At 45.5% G+C, this 24765-nt stretch overlaps 4 protein-coding genes across 4 annotated transcripts; all 4 read right to left on the bottom strand.

The window, feature by feature from the left end:
* Window positions 1–5731: 5731 nt before the first annotated feature.
* Window positions 5732–12312, bottom strand: LOC134167003 (mucin-16-like). Its single transcript, XM_062625208.1, has 12 exons — window positions 12096–12312; window positions 11908–11975; window positions 11642–11814; window positions 11195–11358; window positions 10383–10450; window positions 9606–9760; window positions 8955–9118; window positions 8799–8863; window positions 8023–8198; window positions 7881–7922; window positions 6756–6835; window positions 5732–5878 (listed from the first exon to the last, which is right to left on the bottom strand). The coding sequence occupies exons 2-12, from the start codon at window positions 11916–11918 to the stop codon at window positions 5780–5782; spliced, it is 1197 nt and encodes a 398-aa protein (XP_062481192.1). The 5' UTR covers window positions 11919–11975; window positions 12096–12312; the 3' UTR covers window positions 5732–5779.
* A 527-nt stretch (window positions 12313–12839) lies between these two features.
* LOC134167004 (mucin-16-like) lies at window positions 12840–13765 on the bottom strand. Its single transcript, XM_062625209.1, has 3 exons — window positions 13620–13765; window positions 13470–13537; window positions 12840–13127 (listed from the first exon to the last, which is right to left on the bottom strand). Exons 1-3 carry the CDS (start codon window positions 13629–13631, stop codon window positions 12848–12850), a joined length of 360 nt encoding a protein of 119 aa, XP_062481193.1. The 5' UTR covers window positions 13632–13765; the 3' UTR covers window positions 12840–12847.
* Window positions 13766–14222: 457 nt separating this feature from the next.
* LOC134166981 (mucin-16-like) lies at window positions 14223–19298 on the bottom strand. Its single transcript, XM_062625163.1, has 11 exons — window positions 18899–19298; window positions 18743–18810; window positions 18231–18403; window positions 17702–17728; window positions 16836–16975; window positions 16677–16744; window positions 15816–15988; window positions 15196–15222; window positions 14781–14926; window positions 14611–14678; window positions 14223–14433 (listed from the first exon to the last, which is right to left on the bottom strand). The coding sequence occupies exons 2-11, from the start codon at window positions 18754–18756 to the stop codon at window positions 14223–14225; spliced, it is 1047 nt and encodes a 348-aa protein (XP_062481147.1). The 5' UTR covers window positions 18757–18810; window positions 18899–19298.
* A 103-nt stretch (window positions 19299–19401) lies between these two features.
* On the bottom strand, window positions 19402–24701 carry LOC134166982 (mucin-16-like; the record flags this gene model as incomplete). The annotated part of the gene is made up of 17 exons (XM_062625164.1): window positions 19402–19576; window positions 19996–20063; window positions 20171–20313; window positions 20561–20587; window positions 20683–20855; window positions 21278–21345; window positions 21454–21596; window positions 21842–21874; window positions 22018–22190; window positions 22613–22680; window positions 22789–22931; window positions 23176–23202; window positions 23298–23470; window positions 23897–23964; window positions 24073–24215; window positions 24461–24487; window positions 24580–24701. Coding segments are annotated over 17 exons (1774 nt in total), but the record flags the coding sequence as incomplete, so codon positions are not given.
* Between the last annotated feature and the right edge of the window lie 64 nt (window positions 24702–24765).

A 24765-nucleotide genomic window follows, 5' to 3' on the forward strand; every position in this document is an offset into this window, starting at 1 on the left:
ACTGATAACCCCTAGGGATAAACCCTCCTGACTGTCCATCTCTTGTACTTTGCTACTGCGATCAGTGAAGAGAAGTGCGCAGACCTTCATGTTGGCAGCTGCTGCGGCCAGACTCCCTGGGCTGCAGCATGAGGTGGGCAGCTCTACTGTACTCACTGGCATGAAGGGAAACCAGAGTGCTGCAACCACTCTTCAGGTGTGAAACTTAATGCAGTGATGCTTTCAGATGAAAAGAAACCACAAGTGGTTCTATTTCCTGTCCTGTTCCCTCTGTCCTCTCTTCCCCTCAGAACTGGAAGGGACAGCCCATAGAAGAAGGCTGCTTACAAATTATTTCTCTAGAAGAAATTGCCTCCCCCCTGCTCCTGCCCTTCCCTGTCACTGCTGGACCAGCTTTTCTCACCACTGTGTATGTGCCTGCAGCCATTTCTGGGTGCAGCAAGAGATGCGGGGTGCAGGCAGCAGCCTGGCTGTGGCAGCAGAGCTGGGGGTAGATCAGCTCACCACACTATGTAGGATGGGTTCAGTGATGGGTTTGGTGCTCAGAGTGAGGGGCGTAGCCCCCAGGACCTACTGTGAGATGACCCTGATGGGTTTAAATCTGCAGGTGACTTTCTGTGGGCATAGTTTGTCTGAAGATGAATAGGAAATGAGCAACGCTTCCTGTTTGTTGTTCATCTGCTGTGGCACAGACCAAAGGCCAAACCTGGAGCCTGACCCTGTAGAGGGAGCAGAAGGGTGCATGAAAAGGTGTGAAGTCCACTCATGAGATGCTCTCTAGAAAGCAGCAAGCTGCATTCCCCCAGTGTCTCTTGTTCAAGGCCCTACATCCCTCCTCCTGCTCTTCTTGTTCTTGCTTTTGCAGCCAGGATGGAAAGTGATGGTGTGGACAGGAGTCGCTCTCCCTCAAGAAACCTCCCACCAGGCTCAGCACCAGCACTGCCTTGCCAATGGGTCTCTGCTGCAGCTGAGAAAAACCTTTCCAAGCAGGGAAGCAGCTTCTGTGTGTGCAGGAGCCCATAACAACGGGACAGCCATCTGCGTGTAACCCAGGTCGATGCTCGAGGCCAGCTCTCTGCTTGCATGAGGAGGTTCAGCTCTAGCCACCTCCCTGGCCCAGGAATGACAAGACGTGAGACTTATGTCCAAGCCAAGTGTGTGTACAAATCACAGGGAAGTTTTGCTGTTTGCCAAATAACACCACTCCTGCCTCAAAGTCCCTGGCAGCGCAGGTATAGGGTGGTGGTGAGTGAGGACAGGGCAGCTCTCGGTGCAGCAGCACACGACAGCTCTGGGCTCTTGGTGGGGAGATGCAAGTGATTTTGGCAAGTGGGGAACAGATGGAGGAGAAAATATGAGTGAAAGGGAAGGGAGTGGAAAGGTTGCATTTAAAGGTTAACACTTGCCCCAGGAGTGAAGAGGCAAATGTCTGTGCTCTTAAATAGCATTTGCTGATGAGGTTGTCTCACAGCTATTTGGTTTGGTTTTTTTCTTAAAAGACCAATTATGTCCCTTTTTTTCCACTGTACTTGTTCACACCCCTGTTGAGCAGAGAGTCTGATGAACATCATTATGAGATGTCAGACCATCATCACCTTCCTGGTGCGGTAGCATTAGTTCTCACCTCCTACGCTCACTGCATTTCTTTAATACAGCAAGAAAAACCAGCATGACATGAGAATGAGATTGCAGCAGAAAAAGACTTTCCACTAAATAACCACAGTGTTTTGCCTAACCTCAGAATCAAACTGTCCCGTTCTTCCTGGTCCCTTACTTTCCTGAAAAGACAGATGAGGGGATTTCTTGTCCTACTAAATCACACACACGGAGTCCTGGCACATTGCTGCGACTGAGGAGCGCAGGGCTCCAGCACCGAGCAGGTAGGGTTGACCTGTCCCTTTCAGGCCCTGAGCCCATGATGTGCCAGAGGCTGACTTCTTCATGTCATATTTGCTTTATATCACCAAAAAGGGCTCAGCCTGAGCTGCACCCATCCCTTGGGCACAAAGAAGCCATGTCCATCACTGCCTGATGAGGTTGTTCCCCAGTCGCAACCAGCTGATACCCTGGAGCTCAGCACCAGTCCTTCGCATCTAGTGGACTGTGCCAATCTCCCAGGCACCCCCCAAAGTCACAGGTACCTTTACACATCTGCAAAACATCAGCCATTGACACGCACAGGCTGTGCCACCACACAGCCCTGGGAGGCAGAAGGCAGGTTTTAACACAGGAGCAGGGGTGAAAAGTGGCCACGGTCCAGGAGGGCTCCGACAGTTGTTTAACTCACATCCTCACCAAAAGCCACTGCGCAATCACTGCTGCCATGGAGTCTCTTCCCCAACACACAAGGCGATGAAAGGACCCATCCTCCTCCATGGGAAAAGTTGATGGGTGTCAGGAAGTACCTCTGGGAAGGTAAAAGGGTGACCAGAAGGTGTCTTATTAACCACCAAGCAACTTCTTCCCTGTTCGGTGGCTGCGCTCTGTGCTGGCAGGACCAAGGTGGTGGCAGTGATGGCCGAGCCCAGCTATCTGCAGGAGATACCATGGAGCAGGCAGAAAAGCTCCATCACCCTGATCTGCGCTGGGGGTGAACAGGGAGAGAAAGATGCTGCTGCTCTGGCCTTTTGCTGAGCACAAAGGGGAGATGGGGGAATTTGCTGGGCTAAAACCACTGCAGATGTGACAGCTGTTTTGTGGGCTGCAATGATACCTGCTCAAGAGGGCTGTGCTCACCACAAACTTAACCAGAGTCCTGCCCCTCTGTTAAGCCTTTAACAGTAAAAGTAAAGGCTGAAAGCAAGGTGTTTGATTTTTCAGCTGATACGAGGCATGCAGAATAGCAGCCCTGGGTTGTGCCTCACCCCCTTGTGTTTCCCCTTTCAGGTCACAGGAAACAAAGGTGCAGCTCTTTGCTCTGCAGGACACTGGACCATGGTTGCAGTTGCACTGGGCACATGGCACAGCCCCATACTTGAGTGCATCCTTGGGGAAGCAGCAGCCAGCAGCTGACCCAGGCCAGCGATGCTGCTGTTGGCTTGTTCCTCCCAGGCAGCCCAGCATCCGTAGCCTGGGTTTCTGGTGAGATATGAACTTTTCTCTGGAAAGTTTCAGGGGAAATGAAGTGGCCGCTTTGAGTCAATTTGAGAGCCAAACACCCTTTGCTTGTCAGAGACCTGTGGGAAAGTGCCCTGCAAGATGCCTCCTGCATCCCTGCAGCACCCCTGTGGCATCCCTCCTGCAGCCCTCCCATATTTCTGCACCATCCCTGCAGATTGCCTGCAGCATTCCTGTGGCATCCCTCCCGCATCCCTGCAGCATCCCATATTCTTCCCACATTCCTTCCACCTCATCCTGTGGGAACTTCAAGAGGTTGTGGGGATGGAGAAGTGACCACATGCACCTGGGGCCATGAGGGTGGCAGGGAGGCAGCAGAGCACAGATAGCACTGAGGACCAGGTGGTTTATTGCAGGGTTTCAGCATCACCTCTGAGCCCGTGCCCCAGGTTGGTGGTGGGGCTGTAACTCCACTGCGGAGGTAGTGCTCTGCTGGGGGTGTGGAAATGGTTGAGTTCTGCTGCTGATGCTGAGAACAGGAGGTTAAAGAGCTATCTGAATGTGTGCCCTTGTTGAATGGTGCCCATGCTGCACAAAGGGTTTTTTGATGACTGTTTCCAAAGCAGATGGAGCATTTTCTCTCTATTAAAAGCCAAATAGATCAGGAATTGATGAGGTGAATGATGAGAAGCAGTTGAACCTTTTCTCGCTGCAGCTCAGGCTTGTTTCCAGCACAAAATGTTTAAAGAGCTGAAAAGGAGACTGAAAAACCGTCTCTTACTAAGCAGCAATTGCCAAGGCAGTTCTGGGTAAGTCCACCTAGTCACATGCTGGGAAGAGAGATGGTTGGGAGCTGCCAGATGTCAGGATCCCTCACCGGTAGCAGCGGGGACTCTGGGCTGAGCTACATAAAGCAGTTAGGGTTGGAAAGGACTTTAAGATCATCAAGTTCCAACATGAAGACGAGTACAAGGACAGAAATGCTGAGGAGCAGCCCGCGTGCATCTGCAGTGCAAGGGGAGAGGAGGGGCAACGGGAAGCCAAAGGTGGTGCTGGCAGGAAGCAACCGCAGATTGGGATGCTGAAGGCAGGCGTTGATGAAACTGGGTCCTGGGCAGATCCCTGAGGTCAAGCTGAGCCTCTTTGTCTTCTTGCTCTGCTGTTGCCCAGCCCCAGTCTCTGCCTCGGGCCAGAGTCTGAGCTGCCTGCGTCACTGCTGAGCTGGCTGGGTCCCAGCAGCTTTGCCAGGGCCCCTTTGGAAGCAGCAGCTCCATAGCAAACGTGGGCAGGTGTCCAACCATAACACACAACGCATTGCGACATCGCATACAGGATGCTGAGAGGCACTGTGGCATGTGAGAGCTCCTTCCTCTTGGAAAACAGCCCCACAAGGAGGCTCATGAGCACCAGCCATCCCCATACTGTTCTTTTGGTCACACAATGGCTGTTGCAGCCACGGCACACTGGGTGGCATGGAAACTTGGCTTTCACAAGTAGGTCTGAAAGCTTTTCATCTGGTGCTGCTGACATAATAATAGGTGCTTGAAAAAAACCTTGTTTGATTGAGCAACCAGATTTCTAATCCTCTGTGTAGGTAACTCCACTCTGCACTAAGGAACCTGACCTGGGGGACAATCTGGTCCAACCTGTCACTGAGGAGCTTTACTTTGAAAGCAAAATGCCGGTTTGATTGAGTGGAAACATTGCCTGCAGTGGAAGGATTAATGACTAATCATGTTTTTTTCATTAATTCTAACTCTAGTGCTTTCACTTTCAGCAGAAGTTTCATCTAATGGTAGTATGAAACAATTACCTAGAGATCAGCACCATCTCCAGTGCTCTGAGACTGAGGGATGCAACAGGCATTCTCAGGCAAGTCTGTCTGGCTCAGGTAGTCTGGAGGGGCAGTAGAAGGTCCTCATCACTAACATCAGACACTGCACTATGGGTTGACAACCAAGGACCAGAAGTTCATAGATTTCAGTAAACATAGTTTTTGATTTGGGATGAAAAGCGTTGCCACAGGGGAAATACAAGCAGCTACAGCTTCACAGCAATGAGTGGCATTTATTCACTTGGAATCAGTATCAGTCTCAAAAGACAGAGGTGACTGTATCACTCAGATTTAACAACATGTCTTTACGTAATCTCTAGACATAATTTTAAATGTATGAAATCACAGAATCATAGAATGGTTTGGGTTGGAAGGGACCTTAAAACTCATCCAGTTCCAACTCCCTGCCATGGCTAGAGACACCTTCCACTAGAGGAGGTTGCTCCAAGCCCCATCCAACCTGGCCTTGATTTACAACATTTACATTTAAAAAGATAAATTGGAGAAAAGCTGAAATCTAGGTGAAGTTTACAATATCAATCCCCCCAAAAAATCTATGAAGTAGTCTGATTTTTAAGCCTTTTTTAGAAGGCTGACATCAGTGAAGGGCCCTCAAACTGCAGTTCCTGGTAGTATTTATTTTCTGTTGGTTGTGTAATATTTGTATGAAGTACTGCAATGCTTTAAAGAAATGTAGAAATGTTTTCCTCAACTTCTGCATTGTTGGCAGTTTCCCATAGTATGAAAATAGTTGTGGTTATAGTGCAAGAATTGCCTCAAGAGAAAATGCTAAACATAATTTATTAAAGAAACATTTTTCTAGTACTTATAAATATTTTTCCTTCATCAATGGACAAGCAGGTCTGTGAGGACAGACCGACTGTCATGTCAATGCACTTTTCTTGTGCTCAGATGTGGGAAGTACACGCCATACATGCCTTGTTGAACCTGGTAGAGATGTGACTTTCTTCTTAGGCAAAAGACAATCTGGTGGGAAAAGAACAATGCTAATGGTAAAACGCGAGTCTGAAGCTTGCCCTTCATGAGATGCCCCCAGACCACGTTGCCAGGTGGTGATGGAGGGACTCTATGACTAAGACACTTGTCTGAAGCTGCCTAGGCAAACACTAGCACAACCCCCAGTTTTGAATCCGAGTTTTTTCCTCTCCTAAATCTTGCTGACTGTCATTTTTAATCCTGAACCTCTAAGGGCAGTAATCCATGTCCTGTGTAGGGTTAGCTGTTCTCTCCTAGCTGTTGCAAAGCAAACAAAGCTGCTTTTGAAATGGTGCTATTAAGCTGCTGCTCCCCACCAAATCAACACTAGAGATCAGAAGAGGATCTGCCCTGCAGCTGGAGCACGGCCCCACGAGGCTGCTACAGTCTGTATGTTAAGAGCACTGAATACAAAATTCAGGCTGTGATCCCTGCAGGTTACTAAAACCATTGTCTACGCTCCCTCACCTCTAACCAGATCATTCTTCAGACAGTTGAATAGGGAAGAGGTTTAAGAAATGCAGGAGATCCCCTAATTCAACCTGCTTGTCATCTTGCTGTTGGCCTTAACTTTGAGTATATATTTTTCTCTCGTCATAGGAGTTTCACTCATGACCCACTGCTTCCCATCTAGAAATCTACTTAGCTGACTATAAATACCCTTTCCCATCCTCCAGTGCACAAGTCCTTGAAAGAGCTGGCAGGAACGGAAGGAGGATTTGGCATGCCATTTGCTGTTACCGAGCATGTCAGGTACTGCTTCCAATTGGGCTTCCTGTGGATGTGTCTGAACGTCCCTCCTGCAACTCCCCAGGTGGCTGGGCACTGCCAGAGCCGTTAGAGGTAGGGCAGCAGAGGAACCACTTACCAGGAAGCATAACAAGAGGAGGAGAACGAAGCCAAACAGGATGGAAATGCAGATGAGGATAATTGCCCAGAACTGTAGCCCTGCAAAGGCAAAATAAGAGCACATCAGGTTTTTTTGCACAACTGTACATAGGACACAGAGGGAGATCTTGCCCCAGCCAAGTTCAGAAGTACTACAGTGCACAGGTGAGGCAATAGTGCTGAAAGAGCCTTTGGTCTCCCCTGGCTGCAGGGAAATGTGCCCCAGCAATGACAGGTTGGGTGGGACATAAAGAAACTTTGATTAAATGGAGTGAGGGTCTAAGGATAGAATCATAGAATCATACAATAGTTATGGTTGGAAGGGACCTTAAGATCATCCAGTTCCAGCCCCCCTGCCATGTCAGGGACACCTCACACTAAACCATGCCAGCAAGGCTTTGTCCAACCTGGCCTTGAACACCACCAGGGATGGAGCATTCACAGCTTTCTTGGGCAACCCATTCTAGTGACTCACCACACTCACATTAAAGAACTTCCTTCTTATATCCAATCTAAACTTCCCCTGTTTAAGTTTTAACCCATTACCCCTTGTCCTACCACTACAGTCCCTAATGAAGTGTCTCTCCCCAGCATCCTTATAAGGCCCCCTAAAGGATCTACAACTTTAAATGTCACCTCGGTGTGTGTCAGAGCCCTCAGATGGTTTCAGAGAGACAAAATTCTCTCTTAGCTGCTGGATAGACCCTTTTTGGGAAGGGGACAGGGCTAAGGTTGTCAGCAAAAGCTGAAATTACTTTAGTCAGCGTGTTTGTGGTGCATGGGAAACCAACTGAGAGCTTGTGTTTCCTTCTCCTGTTTACTGTTAGCTCTGGGGCTGTGGCTATGCTTGTGACACTGCACCTGGATCTCTTGTAAATACTGCAATTCTAAACAAACTTTTGTGCCAGACCTTCAAAACAGCTTCCCAAATTGTATTGCTTTTGCCTGTCCTCAGGCTGGCTGGCTCTGATGGTAGCTTGCTGTTTGCTGCCAGCCTAACCAGGAGTAAGCTTCTGGGCTCTTGCATGGGTCTAGTCTCCATTTCAAGGTATGTGATGCTAATTTCCTGTAGTTTAAGTATTCACTATTCCCAAAAAGCACTTACCAGATCTTTCAGGCTGTTCATCTGTCTTGACTGGAGAGTAACCTGGAAATTAAGGGTAGGACAGGTGAGAAACAGAACACTCTAGAGGTGTTTGAAACAAAACTAATAAGCATTCCCACAGAGTAACTGCAGGAGCTCTCACCTTCAACAACCAGACTCTGCTCTTCAAGCTCATAGCTGGGGCCCAGCTTGGTGAATCCATGTGTCAGGTGTTTCAGCTCCTCATACACCTCTTGCTTTTGCAAACCTCTCGAGAAGGGGTCGGGTGTGAGCTTGCAGATGGAGGCAACACTTGTGTAAGTCTTCCCACTGACAGGCCTGGGGGATGACAGCCAGAGTCATCAGTGTGAGAGAAGAGAAAAATAGAGCAGGGTAGAGGCAGGGAGAAGGATTCAGAATCAGGCTCAGGTTTGCAGATGTCTAAGCAGTGCTTTATTAGCATGGGATTAGTTTCTGCGGTTTATGCTGGATGAGACAGGGACTCCTGCAGCCTTGTGAAATCAACCACTGATTTAATCCCAGGTAAGGCATTTTGCAGAGGGTGAATCAGCTCTGCTTTTTTTTCTTCCTCTAAAGAGGTGTTGGAGAAGACACACAGAAGTAGAGCTTGTTTTCAGGCTGGTCAGTTCTGCTGATTGTTTTGCTAATGTGCTTATTCAAATAAGTAAAATGAGAATGAATGTATTTGTTTTACTTTGGAATCATTTATGCATGACAATGGATCTGCTAACATGGAAACTGAACAACCTCTCTTTTGACAAGAACCTTTTGTGGTAAAGAAAGAACTGACAGAGGGACTAAAGATGCTTCCCCTGTGTCATCCAGAGCACACAGGTTAGTAACCAGGCATAAAGACCATGCTGTGGCTCCTAATGGCTCTTCCGCTAACTGTTCTTTCGGGACTCAAATAGGACTTACCCAAAGCTCTCAAGGGTACAGCCAGCAAAGTAGTCCTGCAGGCTGCTAGTTCTGAGTACATCAAGCTGATGGGAAGAAACAAAACAATGGGGGAAAATTGAGTAAATTTAATACTCAATTTGGACATGGAAACCAAGGAATTGCTGTTAGTTTTACCTCTTTCTCAATTTTCTCTTTGTTCACTTGGTACATCTGTGACCTGGAGTCCTGCAGTTCCGGGGAGTAGGGAAGGTTGGAGATTCTGAAACTTAATCTGAACTTTTCTTCCTTGGTCTTGAGGGGTGTTTCATAAGTTGCTGGCTCAATTGCTAGTTCCAAGCCTGGAAATTAAGACGAGAAGTTAGTGTAAAATCTAGCAGAAAGAAACAGAGGCTTTTGTATCATGCAGCATTTGACCTGTGGGCTTCTAGCTAGGAAAACATGCACAGGAATCTCAGCGAATTCCCAGTCTACCCTTTGAATCAGTTCTTCATCAATGTAGTAGGCCATTTATTTCTGTTGTACATTTGAAAAGAGCTGAAAGTCTTTGTCTGTAAATGTCTGAGTTATGGTGAGTAGTTACCACTTCCTTTTCTTATTTGAGTAACACCTTAAGCCACTGAGGACCAAAGGGCTACACTGAATCAGACTGAAGGACTTGCCTAAGGCAAAGGGCTCTGACCTGAGTGCAGTGACTCAACTTGGTAACAGATTTATTCCCACACACATGCTTCTGATTGACCAGAAGTTGAGGAATTGTGAATATGCTATGCCAAAAGGGGTTGGTCTGGGTGGAAATTGGGCAGCTGTGATTTGAGATCTACGTACTGTCTACTGAGAACCCTTGCAGCTGGTAACTGCTTCCCAGCCATAGTCCAGTTGCATTTGAAGTGCTGTCCTGAAAAACCCTTTCAACCACAGCTCTGTTGATGTTGGGTGCTGACTGGAAGAAGCACTTGCAGTCGACCACTATGGATCCAGCCCTGTAGACAGAAAAAAAAAACAGTTTCTGAGGTAAATATCCTGGTGATTATGAAACTTCTTCATGTGGGAAAGGGTTTCCTGGAGGGTTCCTGCTATTTTAAGTGTTTTAAGCTAATGTGGTGCTACTGGGAGATGTGAAACATACTATTTGGAGGTTTTTCCCTTTGACAGGAACAGCAAATGAAATACCACTACCTCTTCCCTCTGCAAACTTGGGTTATACTGCAAGCATACAGTAAGATCAGCACTTTTTAAAGCCTTTACCTGAGTAGGTAGAATAGGACAATACAGCTATACCTGAAGCTCACATTTAAAAGCTAGCAGAATCCAAGTTGAAAGGAAGAATACAGGGGCTGCAGGGTCCTCATGAAGAGGATGCCAATCAGTAGTTACAGCAATCCTGACTGAGACTGAGAAAAATGACAGCCCATACCAAGTCAGGAAAAAGTCAAACTGACACATTCTGGGAAGCCTGGAAATGATTTCTTAAGGCATAAACTAAACCATTTCCAACATGAGAATGGAAGGGAGGAATTCTGCAGGGGATAATGACACTTGACTACTGGGGAATGGTGCCAGGGTGTGGCAACCTTTCAAACAAGATCAGATTATATTGCAGACCTCAGCCTTGTGATACTGCAGTTCAGGAACTGGTCTTGCAGGTTGCTCTGACGGTACAGCTGATTCACCTAAAATAAGAATGTCATGTTAAAGATTAAAGAGTTCTGGGCCTCATGGTAAATGCTTTAGGACAGCAGGAGGGCCTCTAACTTTGGAGAAACACCAGATTTTTGTACAATTCTTTTGCTAGTTGGATTTCATGGGAGTTGGTTTTCACTTCAGTTTATGCCTTCTGGTGATGGAGTCTGACTTCCAGCTTGGCAAGCCTTTTTGCCTTATCTAAGCAAGCTGCCAGTGTTAAACAGCACAATCTGCTGACTGACAGCTGTCACTTTGATCGACATTTCACAGACAGCACAGACTCAGAACTCGAAGTATGGAATGTTACAGCTTCATCTAAAAAGCAAAACCTACTCCATTAGGGCTTTGTCAGGTTCATATGGTGGCCAATCGGTGCTGAAGAGAGCGTGCTGGATTCTCAGCAATAAATTATATATATGTGCTGTCCTCTGAGCTTGCAGGGATTTGTATACACTTCAGGAGATGGGATTGAAATGCTGAGTGCATGGAACAGATCTCCTAAACCTCTTGCATTTTGCAGCGCATATATTTGGCTGGAGAAATATTTTAAGACCACATGTAACCTAACAAATCAAAAGTAATTCTAAGGCCAATCTCATGTTTTAGAGTCTAGAAACTTTTGTTCCCAAGTGTTGATTGATGCATTTTTCTAATTAAGACATAAACCTATGGCAGCTTCTGTAAAAATTGACCAGTACAGACATCATAGTATTTGAGCTGCAGCTCCTTACCTTGTTACTGATGCTTTCCATTGCTGCTTTGTATTCTGGAGACTGAGAGTCTGGGTTAGTTAGGTTTTCATTGACTATTCTAAAGGTCAAACTGTAGCCTGATTGGGCTGGAGCTTCAATCAAGATGGGCTTTCTGGCCATAGCTGTGTCTGTGAGGGAGAAATCTAAATAGAAAAGGTAGAGTGCATTTATTTTTACATCAGATCTATCCATATCACAAAAGTAATATAGGTATATGACAATTAAATTCTCCAGGAATTGTATGATTTAAGGCACAGAAATGCTTCTAGAATGGCAGTATAATGCTGTATTGGTTTTGTCAGTGTCAAAACCTACAGAACACCAGCAAACTATAGGGGAAGTACATCAAGCCCCAGTGGAGTGGAAGAAAGAGTGACCTCCGTGTAATCCCAAAACCGTAGCTTCATACTGTTCATGGATTCTCACCGTTGATGTGCAGGCTGTTCTTCTCCAGGCTGTAGTGCCCCAGTCTGGTGATGCCATTTGTCATGGTGCTGAGCTCATGATAAACCTTTTCTCTGTCAAACGTGGCAAGACTGGCATTGTTGTTGTAGCTGCACACAGCGTCTATGCCTGTGTCATCCCTGTGTCTCCCAGACCTAAGTAAAAGTCAGACATGCTCTTTAGGACACTGTTGATGTTTACAGAACACCCTGTGCAATTTGTATGACTAGAAACAACTAGAATCTTACCTAAATCTCATCACTTTACATCCTGTGTAGACAGAGCTTATGCTGCTGCTTTTGAAAAGACGGTCAATCTGTAAATAAAACAAATGCAAAAGGTGCAACTAAGAATTTGAAAGCATGTCCCAAGTTTAATGCATTCGGATGAAGTTCATCACCATAACACAAAATGGCAAAACCAGAGCCAGACTCACATAATAGTTGATAACTTTTACTGTGGAAGTGAATTTGGGGGAGCTTGGTGCATCCAGATCTGCCGTGTACTGCAGGTTGGTCAAGGTGAAATTCAGTGTGAATAGCCTGGATGTTGGTCTCAGTGCAGTGGTTATGCTCAGAGCTATAATCAAAGGGGAGAAGGATTATGATCATGGTATAAAAAAAGTTACCTTCACTTTCAAAGACATTCCAAATCCTAGCCCAGTTCAAAGTTCAAAGACACTCTGAAGAATCTCTTCCCCTCCTATTTTCTGAGTGTACCACTCCTTAGACACTTTTCCCTGGAATAAGTTTGACAAAACACTTACATGATCTCTCAAGTGGCTCAGTGTAACCTGGAAAGGAAACGAACAAGAAGCACTATGTAAGAGAACTATACACTTAAGGGGATGCAAGAGAAGAGGGGATGACTTGGGAATGAATCATCAGAACCAGTCCCTGAGGGTGTGAATCTATTAAACAACCTACTGCTTAAGCAGAACAAGGTGCTTTTATAAAAGTGATGACTACAAAGAGAAAATGTATGTGCCACTGTTTAAATACTGGAGGGAGAGAAACTGGGCTATAAGTTGATATGCAGGTGAATGACTGAGGTCAAGACTAAAATAAAGTAACTCTTCAATGTCATATAAATATTGAATTTTTAAAAAATACCTATGTGAAAATGCTCTTGGAAGTATACACTTCACCTTATGTACATAAGTAAGCTACGCAGTAGAATGCAGTGAGACTACCTATTCCTTAAGGTCACTTTTTTTACATTGAAGTGATCCCTAAGACCTGAGGTGGTCTCAAACTCCTCTGTTGCCTGGAGGAATGAGAAAATCAAGCACTTACCATTGATATAGAGGCTCTTGTTGTCCAGGTTATAGATTCCTAATTTGGTGATGCCATTTGTCATGTTCTTTAGTTCTTGGTAAACCTTAGTTTGGTTGAACTTGGGCACTTGGGAACCATTTCCATAGCTGCAGATGGTGTCTACTCCAGTGTTATCCCTATTCCTCATTGACCTGAGGAATTGAATATCATGAGGCTTGTGTTAGTCATTTAAAAAATCTGGGATTTGTGTTTTGGTTTGGTTCTTTTTTTTTTGTTTTAGTTTTTTTGTCTTTTTTTTGTTGTTGGTTTGATTTTCATCAGAAGAACAAAACCAAACCAAACCCAAACAAAACATCCCAAAACTCTTAATCTGTCCATGATTCTCAGACGAGCTGCAGAAATCACTGAGATACAGTATTACAAAGAATACCAAGCTCTTGACAAAGGAAAAGAACTGTTATTAAAGTGTTAGCCAAACATAAGGAAATCAATTTTCTCAAGTCACAAGTTAATCTTTCAGATATATTGCTTACCTGAATCCTGTTACTTTGCAGCCAGTGAAATAGGGACCAATGCTGCTCTTCTGAAGCAGGGGATCAATCTGACAAGGAAAGGTCTTTGTGAGAGTGGGAAACCCAAAATACTGGGTGATTTTAGTGAAAAACAATGTGACTTGGGCTTACATAATGTTGCATTATTTTCTCAGTAGATCTGAATTTAGCAGAACTTGGTGTCCTTAGGTCTGTTGTGAACCTGAGGTTGGTTATTGTGAAGTTCAGTGTGAATTGCTCTATTATTGGTCCTGGGCTTTGTGTGGTTGTTGACTTTGCCACTGTAAGAACAAAAATTACAGATAAAATAAGAGCAGGATCTTTGTAAGACGTAGTATACTTATTATCTTTCTTCACATTTAGAGCAGAAAAACATATGAACATGATAGCAAACTTCAGACACTCTGCAATCTTATAAGCATTGCCAAACTGAGGGAAACAAAATCAACTTATGCCTCTGAGTAGCTTTAGCATGTATCTCTTTTTAAATATACTTACATGACAAACTATGCAGCTCATTGTAATCTGAAAAAACAAACGGACAATTATTAGGTATATGTTCAAAGAATATCTCAGCAGGACTAAACAAATGGGGTTTTATCACAGAAGATCAGGAATGGTTGCTAAATTCATGACTGTTTTAACTCAGTGATTTGGGCAGGGTCTTTTTTTTTTCCCCTCTATCGGTTTTGAGAGGTGCATTTAACCTTCATTCTCATTTCAAAATACTCTGTGTCAACATATGGAATAATGCCTTGAGGTGATCTCATTACCATCAATGTAGAGGCTCCGGCTGTTAAGGCTGTAGTGTCCCATCTTGGTGATACCATTTGTCATATTGCTCAGCTCATGGTAAACTATCACTCTGTTGAACTCGGGATCTGAAGGCTCATCTCTGTAGCTGCAGGTGGCATCTACTCCCGTGTCATACTTGCTCTTCTTTGGCCTAGGAAATGAGGCACTGGTTTAGGATATTTTAGCTATTATTCAGAAGTCCATCTTAACTTTTAGTATATGATCGAACACGTATATTAAAAAAACCTCAGATGTATTGAATGCTGAGACTGGAAAGCACCTTTTCAAGAAGCAGGAAATGCAGACTTTTCCCAGACGTGGCTCTTACCTGAATGCCATTATTTTGCAGCCAATATAAGCAGGGCCAATGCTGCTTTTTTGGAGTAAAGGGTCAACCTAGAAAATGAATAATATTTAAGTAAAATGTCATGAAGAAGTAAGAGATTAGAGCTATTAAGAGAACTGTGCCCAAACAGGCCATCATTTTGCCAGACTTACATAATAATACATGACTTTTTCTGTTGACTTGAATTTTTTAGAGTTTGGCATTGCCAGATCTGCAGTGAACTGGAGGTTGGTTATAGTGAAATTCAATGTGAAATTCCTTATTGCTGGTGACAGAGGTGGTGTAGTTGAATCAACAGCTGTAACAAGCAAGGCAAATTATTGCTTGAGAACACAATTTATCATCATCATTGCTAGAGGAAACACTGTAAATAAAACTCTCAGATATTCTAGTTGACTAGATATAGTCTAGTTGACTAGGTCATAGCAGCTGCAGCTCCCTAACAGGCTCTCAAATTCTCTTAATGCTTTTATAAGTAGTGCTCTTCATTAGTCCAACCTTCTTTTCCAGCTATTGCTAACTAGCAAAATCTTCTTGCCCTTTCAATTGCTATTTAAAGGTACTTACACAGTCCAGGCTGAAGTTCATTATAACCTGTGGGGGAAAGAAAAGACACAGAGTTTGAGAAACTGGCTTACAGCTTGCAAGGTCTGGCGCACAGCAGAATAGAGAACTTCAATTGTTTTTGTCTGAAGGATAGTGTGCAAACATTTACTGGGGAAAATTGATGACTTTCTCGGTGTAAATGGATATTCATGCTGTTGCTTTTCTTAGCAGCGCAAAGAATTTTCCCTTCCCTAGAGATGTTGAGAAGGAATTTACCTGTTCCCCAAATCCAATTTAACTTTTACATCGACAATGTAAGTATGACTTTGGTGTACTTGTGTCCAGTTCTAGTGCTGTTGTGCAGAGGAGCACATTTCATAGTGTACCCTGGGAGGTCAATCCTTAAATTTTCTTGAGAGTGACCTGTGGTGTACTATGGTATATTGTATTTGGCTAAGTTGAAAGGAATAACAAAGTGCAAAGGCTTTGAGGGACAGTGGGTCCTCTGCTTTGGTTAACCCTTCTACTTGCTCTTTCTCCAGGTTTTATTGCTTCTGTAGTTATGTAGCATCTCTATTCCTCTTAATATTAAATCAGCAGTCAGAAGATGATTCCCTCCTGACATCAGCTCGGACACTTACCACTAACATAAAAGCTTGCTGCATCCAGCCTATATGGTCCTAGCTCAGTGCAGCTGGCTGTCATCTTGCTGAGCTCATGATAAACCTTGATTCGGTCAAATTCAGTAGTGGTAGCGTTGGCTCTGTATGTGCAGACTGCATCCATGGCAGTGCCCTCTGTGTTATTCACAGACCTGAAAAATGACACGTTTATGGGCCTGAAGGATACTTCTGTGCATTTGCTTGAGTTTGCTTGCACACTACTGTGGTTTTGGAATACACTTTAAAATACTGTAAAACAGTGTTATTAAATGAATGATCTCAAATATAAGGAAGAAGTTCTTTACTGTGAGGCTGGTGAGGCACTGGAATAGGTTGCCCAAAGAAGTGGTAAATGCTCCATCCCTGGCAATGTTCAAGGCCAGGCTGAACGGAGTCTTGGGTGACACAGTTTAGTGTGTGTTGTCCCTGCCCATGGCAGGGGGGTTGGAACTTGATGATCTTAAGGTCCTTTCCAACCCAAACCATTCTACGATTCTATGAAATTCTGGAAATTTAGTATTTTGCTGTTTTACATAATTGTAATTCTAACTGAAATGTATTTAGAATTAGTCAGATTACCCTCTTTATATAGTACAAAACTGATGTGAAATCAATGCAAGCATAATTAGAGGAGATTATGTAATAACTACCCAATACAAGGGATCACAAATGAAGTGTAATTCTACTTGGCACTCATTAGAACTTAACAATCTCTACTGGTCTAGAAGGAAACAAAATCAGGAAGAAATTATATGTAAAGGAAAGATTTGTGCATAAACCTGTTGTCAGCTAAAATTTGATTTGCCCTTGTCTTCTATAAGAGTTCCAGGATGTGCCTACCTTAGTACCACCACTGTACAACCAGTATAGACAGGGCTAAGGCTGCTGTTCTTGAGCACACGATCAAGCTGCCAAAAAAGAAAAGCCAGTTGATAAGTCACAGGGAATAAATAATAAAAGCAAGAACGTAGCCACAAGAAGAACCTGACTGACACTCACCAAGTATGTCAGAGTTTTTTTGGCAGCAATGAATTTTTTGGAATTTGGATTTCCTAATGCTGATGTGTAGAGGAGATTGGTCGCAGTGAAGTTCACTGTGAAATATCCTTCTCTTGCAGGAGGAGGAGCTGGAGATGCTGCTGCAAGAAAAGTACAAAATTTTTTTGCAACAAGTAAAGAAATACTCATGAACCTGCTAAAGCCAGGGATAAAGAAGCTCCTATTAGGTGGCATGAATGGGTACTATACTGAAGAGCTCACTATGGAATGATGCCAGCAACAGCATAGAGCATATAGCTGAAGAGCAGATGAGGGCTATGCAGCTCACCCACATTCCTACAGAAGACCAGTCTTAGATGAGCAGGCTGTAAACAGGTACCTGACTGCTACAGATGAGGAGCTGAGGTAATCTCATTCTCCCCTTTTATCCTGGTGTGTGCAAACCCTGATGTCCTTTAATCACACTGGAAAATGTCTAGGTTTTTCAACCTCAGATTCTTTTCACTTGCAGTGGTGCTATTGGAAAAGACTGAACTGCGTGTCACCATCAATTACGCTCCAGCCTTCCAAGAGTGCAATTCTGTGTTTCTGCAAACAGGTGTCCTCACACAGTTTCCCCCTATTAATTGTGGTCTAATTCAAATGCTTCATGAGACATGAATAGCAATGGTGCTTAGTAGTTAATTCCTCTCTTGTTAGATGTTTGTGCCTTATTTTTACTTCTAGTTCCATTCAAAGGTCAAAAAGAGAAAATATCTGGATATCATGATTTAACCCCAGCTGGCAACTAAGTACCATGTTTTCATCTCTATTTTATATATTGACACATAGGGCATTGTGGCTTTTTAATTACTTAAAGTACTTACAAGGCAAGAGATGGGCTTCATGGTAATCTGAAAGGAGAAAGGACAAAAGTAGTGAATTGAATTGGATATCTGTATAAGGGAATGATGCCACAGAAGGACAACAGATTTGCTGTTTCTGAGCAGTCACTACAACTATTTATGGTAGTGCAGCAAGGTGTTATTTTGAAGAAACCTCTGTTGTAAATGGTGGAGGAAGCCTCCAAATTTATATTGAAATTAGTTGCCTTTACTTTTTTTAAGGTTTATATCCTGCTTTGCATGTTTTGGTAATTTATCAGATATTAAAAAAACCCAAAACAAACCTGCAACTGACAAAGCAACACCCCTGAAGGTAAATGTGCTTAGTGTGAGGAGAAGGTGCAAATGATGGCACATTGTGAACTACATAGCACACAGGTTGAGTCCAAGAACACGTGTTGCAAATGCTATTCCATTTGCACACTAGTCATTACTGTGCTTTAACTACAAGACAGTTATGGACTATTAGGCAAAGAATATCCCCACATTCAGATGGAAATCAGCACTTTACCATTAATATACAGGCTTTCCTGGTCAAGGCTGTAGATTCCTAAGTTGGTGATGCCATTTGTCTTGTTGCTCACTTCACGGTAAACAGTCACTCGATCAAACTGGGAAGCAGCAGAATCTGTTTTGTAGGTACACATAGCATCTACTCCAGTGCCTTCAGTTTTTGGTGCAGGTCTAGGGAAATAAGGATGGATACTGTTCTGTTCCAGAATTCAATAGTCATGATACATACTGGGTTTTTTTAATTATTATTTAATTCAACCATATTGCCAAGAAGAAGAGAAAATGTATTTTTTTTTCCTTGTGAAAGCATACTTGATCTTTCAGATGCTGAAGATATGCATTCAAGTAAATTTATGAAGACATAGTTGAAAAAAAGTGTAATGATTTCTTGGATTCCTTGAATCAAGTGATAAAAGATGTAGAAGTGAAATAAGGGATTAGGATCCATTTGTGTATTATACTAGACCATGAAAAGGAAAAATCTATTTTCTTAATCTGAATTATGCTTACCTGAAAGCCATCATTTTGCAGCCTGTATACACAGAATGAATACTACACTTCTGGAACAGCTGATTGAACTGAAAAAGAATGAGATCAGAAGTTAATCATATTTAGTTGAGCACAACATCACAAAGAAAAAAATACATAGAAATATATCACACTAACCAGAGCAATCAAGACTCTTGCTGTAGCATTAAACTTGGCAGAATATGGATTGCTGAGACCACTGGAGTACTGGAGGTTAGTTATGGTGAAATTCACTGTGAACTTCCCAGTTCTTGGAGATGCAGCTGTGGCTGGAAGCAAAATCCAGGGAAAAGTGCATAACAGAATGGAATTTCTTCATGTTATCTTTATTCTACAGTCAAGGGGTAAAACAATCCTGAGACTTAACATAGATGTAATATATTACTTTTGGGAAAAAAGAACAAACAACCCACTATTACCATTAGACAAGGTATGACAGACACTGATAATTACATGTGATACTACTAGTTTCTATAAACATTATAAACAATTTAATAGATTTACCTGCCAAAACAGGTCCTTCATTGTATTCTGAAAAGCAAAGATCAAAGATAAAAAAAATAAGAGAGGAAAAAATAAACCCCCAAAAATCACAACAAAAAAATGGAGAAAAAGTTAATAATCCAACAACATTAATATTCTTATTTTAATACAAAACCATAAAAAAGAATGAGGAAGGGACCCAGCTGAGTGATGCCTCTGGTCTTGTTGCTCACTTGGTGGTAGAGGCCCACCCTGTCCAAGGTCGGGTCTGAGGGCTCCTTTCTGTAGGTGCAGACAGCATCCACCACTGTGCCATCTGCTTGTGTCATGGGCCTGGAAAACACAGCACCGAACTGAGCACCCTCCTCTGTAACTCCTCGCTGCAAGACCAGGCCTTGGGGATTTCACAGGCATTCCTGCTTGGGAATCACATCTCTGCCTTCATAACCTGTGTACATGGCAGCCAGGCACTGCTCTCTGTCTGTGCTAACTCCTTGGGGCTGTGAAGGATGGAGACAGCAAAGAAGGGCTTTACACTTCTTGGGACAAGACTGTCACACCTCTGAGGTGGAAGGACCAAATTCCAGGGTATGAACTAAACCAGAAGAGCATCAGGCAATGCGCTCTAAAGTAGGACAGCATCAGGGAGCAGACCTGGGTTCCTAAATATAGCCACGAAGAGAAAAAGATATTGATGGACCCCATCATCAGATCTTGGGACAGGCAAAGGCACACTCAGCCACACTCCAAACCTGAAAGCTGTCTTTGCACATCCAAGGAAAGCGGGGCCAATGCTGCTTCCCTGCAGGAGCCGGTTGAGCTGCAAAAAGAGAGGTTTCACAGTTGAGACAATGTAATTTCCTTACAATCCCTTCAAGTTTAGGGGGCTTTCAGGGGCACAGCCATTGCTGTGCATGCATCACTCACCAAGGTGGTCATGACTCTCCGCGTAGTGTTGAACTTTGCTGATCCCGGAGTGGCTAGGTCAGAATTGTAGGGGAGATTGGTGATGGTGAAGTTGATGGTGAAATGCTCGAGGGCTGCAGGTGTCGTTGGTGCATGGCTGGGAGCTGCAAGAAGCACAGACAAGGAGTGACAAGGTGCAAGAGCAAAGATGTCAAAGCTCTGCAAGGGAAATGCAGAACTCTCTTGCCCACCACCTCTCGTTCCCGGCCCTAGTCTTGATGAGGATCTGTTGGGCTCCCTGCATGTCCCAGAGATCACTAGCCCTGCCCTATATTGGCCTCTGCCTACGAAAATACACCTTTGAAGCACTTGGTGCCTTCTGATTCCACCCCCCTCGTGCAAGGCACTCACCAGGCAGGACTGGCTGTTCATTGTAACCTGGGAAAAAAGAGAGAGAGATTGAGAGGGGGTCAGTGGCTGGATCCTGGTTATGGGACGGGCAGAGGATGGCTGCAGAGAGAAACATAGGTCACCATTGACATAGAGGCTGTCCTTGTCCAGGCTGTAGGGACCCAGCTGAGTGATGCCTCTGGTCTTGTTGCTCACTTGGTGGTAGAGGCCCACCCTGTCCAAGGGCGGGTCCGAGGGCTCTTTCCTATAGCTGCAGACAGCGTCCACTCTTGTTCCATCAGCTTGTGCCACGGGCCTGGAAAACACAGCACCGAAGTGAACAAGCTCCTTTTCACCAAGTCACCCAATTGATGCCAGGCCTTGGAGCTTCCACAGCCATACTTGCTTGGGAATCACATTTCTGCCTTCATAACCTATGTGTGCATGGTGACCAGGTACTGCTCTCTGTGCTAACTCTCTGGGGCTGTTAAGGATGGAGACAGCAAAGAAGGGCTTTACACTTCTTGGGAAAACACTGTCACTCCCCAAAGTGGGAGGACCAAATGCCAGGATATGACCTAAACCAGAAGAGCATCAGGGAATGAATGCACTCTAAAGCAGGAGAGCATCAGGGAGCAGACCTGGGTTCCTAAATAGAGGCAGGAAGAGGAAAGATATTGATGGGCCCCATCATCAGATCTTGGGACAAGCAAAGGCACACTCAGCCACACTCCAAACCTGAAAGCTGTCTTTTCACATCCAAGGAAAGCGGGGCCAATGCTGCTTCCCTGCAGGAGCCGGTTGAGCTGTGTAAAACAGAGGTTTCACAGTTAAGACAATGCCATCTCCTTACAAGCCCTTCAAGTTTAGGGCCCGACAGGAAACACAGTCATTGCTGTGCATTCACCACTCACCAAGGTGGTCATGACTCTCCGTGTAGTGTTGAACTTTGCTGATCCCGGAGTGGCTAGGTCAGAATTGTAGGGGAGATTGGTGATGGTGAAGTTGATGGTGAAATGCTCGAGGGCTGCAGGTGTCGTTGGTGCATGGCTGGGAGCTGAAAGAAGCACAGATGGGTTTGACATGTTGCACGAGCCAGCATGTCAAAGCTCTGCATGGCAAACGCAGAACTCTCCCGCCCACCACCCATTCATCCCAGTCATGGTCTCGATGGGGATCTGTTGGGCTCCCTGCTTCTCCCAGTCATCACAACCCCTGCCCTATATTGGCCTCTGCTTTAGAAAAAAATGCTTTAAAGCACTTAGTGCCTTTTGATCCCAGCCTGCTCCTGCAGGTACTCACCAGGCAGGACTGGCTGTTCAGTATCAGGCAGGGCTTCATAGGAAAGTGTTACGACAGGGCGGAAACTGTAAAGCATTGTAACCTGGGAAAAAGAGAGAGAGATTGAGAGGGGGTCAGTGGCTGGATCCTGGTTATGGGACGGGCAGAGGATGGCTGCAGAGAGAAACATAGGTCACCATTGACATAGAGGCTGTCCTTGTCCAGGCTGTAGGGACCCAGCTGAGTGATGCCTCTGGTCTTGTTGCTCACTTGGTGGTAGAGGCCCACCCTGTCCAAGGTCGGGTCCGAGGGCTCTTTCCTATAGCTGCAGACGGCGTCCACACTTGTGCCATCAGCTTGTGCCATGGGCCTGGAAAACACAGCACCGAAGTGAACAAGCTCCTTTTCACCAAGTCACCCAATTGATGCCAGGTCTTGGAGCTTCCACAGCCGTACTTGCTCGGGAATCACATTTCTGCCTTCATAACCTGTGTGTGCATGGTGGCAAGGTACTACTCTCTGTCTGTGCTAACTCCTTGGGGCTGTTAAGGATGGAGACAGCAAAGAAGGGCTTTACACTTCTTGGGACAACACTGTCACACCTCTCAGCTGAGAGGACCAAATGCCAGGATATGACCTAAACCAGAAGAGCATCAGGGAATGAATGCGCTCTAGAGAGCATCAGGGAGCAGACCTGGGCTCCTAAATAGAGGCAGGAAGAGGGAAAGATATTGATGGGCCCCATCATCAGATCTTGGGACAAGCAAAGGCACACTCAGCCACACTCCAAACCTGAAAGCTGTCTTTGCACATCCCAGGAAAGCGGGGCCAATGCTGCTTCCCTGCAGGAGCCGGTTGAGCTGTGCAAAAGAGAGGTTTCACAGTTAAGACAATGCCATCTCCTTACAAGCCCTTCAAGTTTAGGGGGCTTTCAGGGGCACAGCCATTACTGTGCATGCACCACTCACCAAGGTGGTCATGACTCTTTGCGTAGTGTTGAACTTTGCTGATCCCGGAGTGGCTAGGTCAGAATTGTAGGGGAGATTGGTGATGGTGAAGTTGATGGTGAAATGCTCGAGGGCTGCAGGTGTCGTTGGTGCATGGCTGGGAGCTGCAAGAAGCACAGGCAGGGAGTGACAAGGTGCAAGAGCAAGGATGTCAAAGCTCTGCATGGCAAACACAGAGGTCTCCTGCCCACCACACATTCATCCCAGCCCTGGTCTCAATGAGGATCTGTCTGGCTCCCTGCTTCTCCCAGTCATCACAACCCCTGCCCTATATTTCCCTTTCCCTATAAGAGCCCTTTGAAGCACTTGCTGCCTTCTGATCCCAGCCCTGTACTTCAAGGCACTCACCAGGCAGGACTGGCTGTTCATTGTAACCTGGGAAAAAAGAGAGAGAGATTAGGAGGGGGTCAGTGGCTGGAGCCTGGTTATAATATGGGCCAGGGATGGCTGCAGAGAGGAACATAGGTCACCATTGACATAGAGGCTGTCCTTGTCCAGGCTGTAGGGACCCAGCTGAGTGATGCCTCTGGTCTTGTTGCTCACTTGGTGGTAGAGGCCCACCCTGTCCAAGGGCGGGTCCGAGGGCTCTTTCCTATAGCTGCAGACGGCATCCACTCTTGTTCCATCAGCTTGTGCCACGGGCCTGGAAAACACAGCACCGACGTGAACAAGCTCCTTTGCACGAAGTCACCCAATTGATGCCAGGCCTTGGAGCTTCCACAGCCGTACTTGCTCGGGAAACACATTTCTGCCTTCATAACCTATGTGTGCATGGTGACCAGGTATTGCTCTGTGTCTGTGCTAACTCCTTGGGGCTGTTAAGGATGGAGACAGCAAAGAAGGGCTTTACACTTCTTGGGACAACACTGTCGCTCCCTGAAGTGGGAGGACCAAATGCCAGGGTATGACCTAAACCAGAAGAGCATCAGGGAATGAATGCACTCTAAAGTAGGAGAGCATCAGGGAGCAGACCTGGGTTCCTAAATAGAGGCAGGAAGAGGAAAGATATTGATGGGCCCCATCATCAGATCTTGGGACAAGCAAAGGCACACTCAGCCACACTCCAAACCTGAAAGCTGTCTTTTCACATCCCAGGTAAGCGGGGCCAATGCTGCTTCCCTGCAGGAGCCTGTCGAGCTGCCAAAGAGAGAGGTTTCACAGTTGAGACAATGTAATTTCCTTACAGTACATTCAAGTTTATGGGGCTTCCAGGGGCACGGCCATTGCTGTGCATGCACGGCTTACCAAGGTGGTCATGACTCTCCGTGTAGTGTTGAACTTTGCTGATCCCAGAGTGGCTAGGTCAGAATTGTAGGGGAGATTGGTGATGGTGAAGTTGATGGTGAAATGCTCGAGGGCTGCAGGTGTCGTTGGTGCATGGCTGGGAGCTGCAAGAAGCACAGGCAGGGAGTGACAAGGTGCAAGAGCAAGGATATCAAAGCTTTGCATGGTAAAAGCCGAAATCTCCTGCCCACCACCCCTCCTGCCCAGCAATGGTCTCGATGGGGATCTGTTGGGCTCCTGCTTCTCCCAGTCATCACAACCCCTGCCCTACATTGGCCTCTACCCTTTGAAGCTCCTCGTGGTGCACTTGGTGCCTTCTGAGCTCAGCACCCTCCTGCAAATTACTCACCAGGCAGGACTGGCTGTTCATTGTAACCTGAGGAAAAGAGAGAGATTGGGAGGGGGTCAGTGGCTGGATCCTGGTTATGGGACGGGCAGAGGATGGCTGCAGAGAGAAACATAGGTCACCATTGACGTAGAGGCTGTCCTTGTCGAGGCTGTAGGGACCCAGCTGAGTGATGCCTCTGGTCTTGTTGCTCACTTGGTGGTAGAGGCCCTCCCTGTCCAGGGTCGAGTCTGAGGGCTCCTTCCTGTACGTGCAGACAGCGTCCACTCCTGTGTCATCAGCTTGTGTCACGGGCCTGGAAAACACAG

The sequence above is a fragment of the Pezoporus occidentalis genome, unplaced genomic scaffold, assembly GCF_034315485.1.
Source record: "Pezoporus occidentalis ecotype Australia unplaced genomic scaffold, CSIRO_AGI_Poc_V1 ctg278, whole genome shotgun sequence".
Classification (NCBI taxonomy): Eukaryota; Metazoa; Chordata; class Aves; order Psittaciformes; family Psittacidae; genus Pezoporus; species Pezoporus occidentalis.

What these genes read in the sequence shown, in the direction of transcription:
- LOC134167003 (XM_062625208.1), bottom strand. An exon ending in GCAAGGGTTCTCAGTAGACA is followed by an intron (nt 9,119 to 9,605) that starts GTACGTAGATCT and finishes CTTAATTTCCAG; the next exon opens with GCTTGGAACTAGCAATTGAG. An exon ending in TGAACAGCCTGAAAGATCTG is followed by an intron (nt 6,836 to 7,880) that starts GTAAGTGCTTTT and finishes TTGCCTTTGCAG; the next exon opens with GGCTACAGTTCTGGGCAATT.
- LOC134167004 (XM_062625209.1), bottom strand. An exon ending in TGCAAAGTAACAGGATTCAG is followed by an intron (nt 13,128 to 13,469) that starts GTAAGCAATATA and finishes TCAATTCCTCAG; the next exon opens with GTCAATGAGGAATAGGGATA.
- LOC134166981 (XM_062625163.1), bottom strand. An exon ending in AAAAAACTCTGACATACTTG is followed by an intron (nt 16,745 to 16,835) that starts GTGAGTGTCAGT and finishes CTTTTTTGGCAG; the next exon opens with CTTGATCGTGTGCTCAAGAA. An exon ending in TGCAAAATAATGGCATTCAG is followed by an intron (nt 14,434 to 14,610) that starts GTAAGAGCCACG and finishes CTCATTTCCTAG; the next exon opens with GCCAAAGAAGAGCAAGTATG.